Raw genomic sequence first — 4,442 nt, 5'->3', positions numbered from 1 at the left:
GTATTTTACTTTCTTTAGTATCTTACTTTCCTTACTTATCTGCTGACATTAATATTCCATTAATGAGTGATAGAAATAGCTACGCATGGATGCTAAACCTATGAGTGGGGTTTTTTAGTTGCTTAACACAATTAGACAACCGAAAAACTGTGCAAATATATAGCAGTGTAGAAAAAAAGAGGTGAATAATGTGTTATTAAAATTATTTCTACTAAATATTTGAGAACAATTCACTACAAAGAGAAAATGGATTTTGACAACTAATACTCACCAAGGTGCAAAAAACAGGTCAGTTGAAATTGCATTCTTTTGTCAGGAAATAATGATTAAGTTGAATTCTGCTAGGTTAAAAAAATGGTTAAAATTAGTTGCTGATAGACTCGATCATTGCCATCAATTTTTAATGATTTGAAAATTTGTCTAATGGTTCTTACCCTTTAAGAACATAAAATACTTATAATGCCCAATCCCTTAAAAAATAAGAGTGCATATAAATTTTACAAATGTTTGTTTTCTATTTTGAAATCATAGACTATAATCATTTGTAGGAAATATAATAGGAAAGAAATAAAATTTCCTTTGCATATTTTTATTTTAACCTATTTTTGCCCATCCTATTATTTAGAAAATATTTAAATTATACAATTAGCATGTACTCACTATTGAAAAAAAAAGAAAAATCAGACAGGTAAAATAAAGGAATTATTATCCATAGTACCACCACCTAGAAAAAAGTGGTTACTATCTTGCTCTATGTCCTTCCATACTTTTTACCTTGCATGAAAATATTTTCCAAAAGTGATATATCGTATGCTTGTTTCAATCAATGTATCCCAGACATCTTTCCGTACCAAAAAATACATTTTTACATTAGCAAATTTCAACCTAGCGAGAGACATCAGAATCACCTGGGGACTTCCATAAACCAAACCTGTGCCCCCTTTTGAGATTTGGCTATGCCCCTCTGGACAGAGGGCCTCCCCAGGCCACTGTTGAGGGAGCCCCGATAGAGATGGGAGTACACATGTGCCTCAGTGGGCTGGGAGGCGAGGCAGTAAAATGCTCTTCTTCATCAATGTTTTACATTACTGAATAGTATTCCTCTGAAGGCAGGAGCCAGAATTTATTTAACAAAACCCCTATTGGTTGATGTGTACTTTGTTTCTAGTATTTTCCTGTTATAAATATTTTTGCTAAATCTTTGTTCATGTCCTTAATTATTCCCCAGGATATATTAAATGGTGTGGAAATAATGAATCAAAGTGTGTGTGCGAATGTGTGTGTGCGTGTGTGTGTTTGTAAAGCTTTTGATGTTACTGTCAAACTGCCATTGGGAAAGTTTGTCCCAATTTACAGCTGTTGACCTGAGCCCTTACCAACAGTGAGTATTATAAATTTTTAAANAGAACTGTTAAAACTCTGTGAATGCAGAGTGGGTGGGATAATCTGAACTATTTCTTGTCTGCATGGTTTGCCTTCAGGGCAGCTCTTTTATGTTAAAGTTGCACTTTTGTAACCCATAATATATTAATAGATTTGTTTATTGTTGGGAAGATTGAGTAAAACAAAGTAGAATCTTACTGGGGCTAAGGTCTGAGGTTAACACACATATAAAGTTAAATGCAAATACAATATGAGTCTATTAGAATATTTTATTGATAGCTGTTTATAGAAATAGTTATATTCTTTTAAAAGTATATTTGAACAAGGTAGTATAGTATCTTATTTATTTATTTAATTAATTAATTTATTTATTTTTTAAGATTTTTATTGGGGAATTGGGGGGATGGGAACAGCGCTGGGGAATTGGGGAAGGGGAACAGACAAGTTGCTGTCGTTTTGGTCTTCAGTCTAGTTGTGGAGGGCATTGCTTCACTGGCCCAAGTTGGCACCATCCTTGCGCTCTTCCCAGATGAGGCAGATCAGTCGCCGGCTTCTGGACGGCCACTCACTGCGGCTGCTGGCCGCTCACGCGGCTGCAGACCGCTCACACTGGCTGCTGGCTACATACGGAAGCCCATGGCAACCTACTACCACAGGGGCTGCAGCCTACGCCGTTGTCGAGACTCACAGCAGCTCTACTCCAGGTTGAGCTGTTGTTCAGCATCTTAGCTGTGGAGGGCAGTGTCACTGGCCCTCATATGTGGGATCTGGTGTCCCAAGTCAGCTCTTAACCAATGTGCCACTTGGCCAGCCCAGTATAATATCTTTTAAAATTCAATTGAAGGGTTAGAATTCCATTTGATTCTCAAGGCTTCAATTCAGGCACTGGTTTTCTCTTGATTGCAATTCAAATTACAGATATATTAACTTTGCAGAAAAAAAATAGTTTGAAAGACACAGGGCCCAGAATAACTAAAACAATTCTGAAAATCACTCTACTTGATATTAAGACTTACTGTACAGCGGCAGTAAATTAGAGAGTGTACTATTGTTAGCGGGATATACCCATCGATCAATGGAACAGAATAGAGAATCCAGAAATAGATCCACACAAATATGCCCAACTGATTTTTGAGGTGCAAAGACAATTCAATGTAGGAAGGACAGGCTTTTCAACAAATAATGCTGGGAAAATTGGACATCCATAGGCAAAAAACATGAACTGTAACCAAAACCTCACACCTTATGCAAATACTAACACAAAATGGATAATGGCTTTAAATGTAAAATATAAAACCATAAAGCTATAAAACTCCTATAGCTCATAGGAGAAAATCTTTGGGACTTAGGGCTAGGTAAAGAATTTTTAGAATTGACAAGAATGTGACCCATAAAAAGAAAAATTGGTAAATTAGACCTCATCAAAATTTAAAACTTTGTGAAGAGGCAAAAAGGCAAGAAACAGACTGGAAGAATATAATTGCAAATCACGTATCTGACAAAGCACTGGACCTAAAATATATAAAATGCTCTCAAAATTCAACATTAAAAAGTCAATCCAATTGGAAAATGAATAGACATTTCACTGAGAAGATACACAGATGGCAAATAAGCACCTGAAAAGATGTTCAACACCATTAGTCATTAGGGAAACGCAAATCAAAACCACAACCGGATAGCACTACATACCTATTAGAATGGCTACTATAAAAAAATAGCAGTAACACTAGATGCTGGAGAGGACGTGGAGAAACTGGATCACTCACACTCTGCTGCTGGGAAGGTAAAACAGCCACTCTGAGGAAAAGTATGGTAGTTTCTTATAAAACTAAGCATGTGCTTATCATACAATCCAACAATTGCACTCTTAGGATATTTATCCCAGAGAAATTAAAATATATGTTCATACAAAAACCTGTATACAAATGTCCATGGCATCTTTATTTATAATAGCACCAAACTGGGAACAATCCAGGTGTCCTTCAATGGGTGAATGGTTAAGCAAAGTGTGTGCATCCATACCATGGAAGAGGCAAATAAAAAGGAGTGAATTATTGAAACATGCGACAATGGGGATGAATCTCAAAGTCGTTATACTGAGTGGAAAAGGCCAATCTCAAAAGGTGCTATGCTGCATAATTCTATTTCTTGAATGATGATATTATAGAGATGGAGAACAGATTGTCAGAGGTTAGGGATGTAGGAAGGGGTGTGTGTGTGTGGATATAAGCGGGCAGGCCTGGGAGTCCTTGAGGTGATGAAACGGTTCTTTGTGTTAACTCTGCTGATGGTCACGTGAATAAAATTGCATAGAATTAACACACATATATATACACACACACAGATAAGTGTACGTACAACTGGTGAGATCTGAACGAGGTGAATGGGCTGTATCAATGTCCATTTCCTGGTTGTGATATTTTACCGGTTGCGATATATGCAAGATGTTACCATCGGATGAAAGGTATATGGAATTTCTCTACATTATTTCTCACAACTGCATGAAAGTCTGCAATTATCTCAAAATGAAAAGTAAGAAAACCCCAAACAATCTTCTTTCTCTCAAAATCACCACATCAGCCTCTGGATGGTGAATCAAGTAAACCCCACACTCTAAACTAATATACACAAGACCTGTTCCAGCTGCTCTTATGTACTTTTCCCTTGAAACATGAAAATGTATGCCAAAACCTGATTTCAACAGACAGGAGTAAGAGGATTGGCCTAAAATGAAAAATAATTACCAGACTATGAACTAAGCTTGGTTTCTCCTCAGTTTTTTCAATTGTAAAAATATAAAGAAAGAATTTTTTTATGGACTTGTTTTGCATCTAATGGATTTCTTTCCTTTAACCTGTCCTCCAAAAATGTGGGCTCTTGAAAAATAATGTTTTTTTCTCTTATGTATACATTTCCCACATGAACTATTCTTCTAATCTGGTCATTTTGTGGTTATTATAGGTCAATAATCACACATAGATCATAGTTCTACAGCTAAGAATATGATACATGTCTCATTCCGCACTGGTTACCAAATGTCAGTTTGAACAGGGGATTTT

General features: G+C 36.3%; 1 protein-coding gene across 1 annotated transcript in view; it reads right to left on the bottom strand.

Moving 5' to 3' along the window:
* The window catches only part of LAMB4 (laminin subunit beta 4), a 116,868-nt gene that overhangs the window by 102,496 nt on the left and 9,930 nt on the right, over window positions 1-4,442 (bottom strand). Inside the window, exon 2 of the mRNA XM_019626046.1 lies at window positions 272-341. Coding sequence (XP_019481591.1) covers window positions 272-305 — 34 coding nt within the window. The 5' untranslated portion in view covers window positions 306-341. The remainder of the gene's footprint in view (window positions 1-271; window positions 342-4,442) is intronic.

The sequence above is a fragment of the Hipposideros armiger genome, unplaced genomic scaffold, assembly GCF_001890085.2.
Source record: "Hipposideros armiger isolate ML-2016 unplaced genomic scaffold, ASM189008v1 scaffold_655, whole genome shotgun sequence".
NCBI classification, from domain to species: Eukaryota; Metazoa; Chordata; class Mammalia; order Chiroptera; family Hipposideridae; genus Hipposideros; species Hipposideros armiger.
The sequence above is the reverse complement of the archived record's forward strand: the minus strand, read 5'-3'. Positions and strand labels throughout refer to the sequence as shown.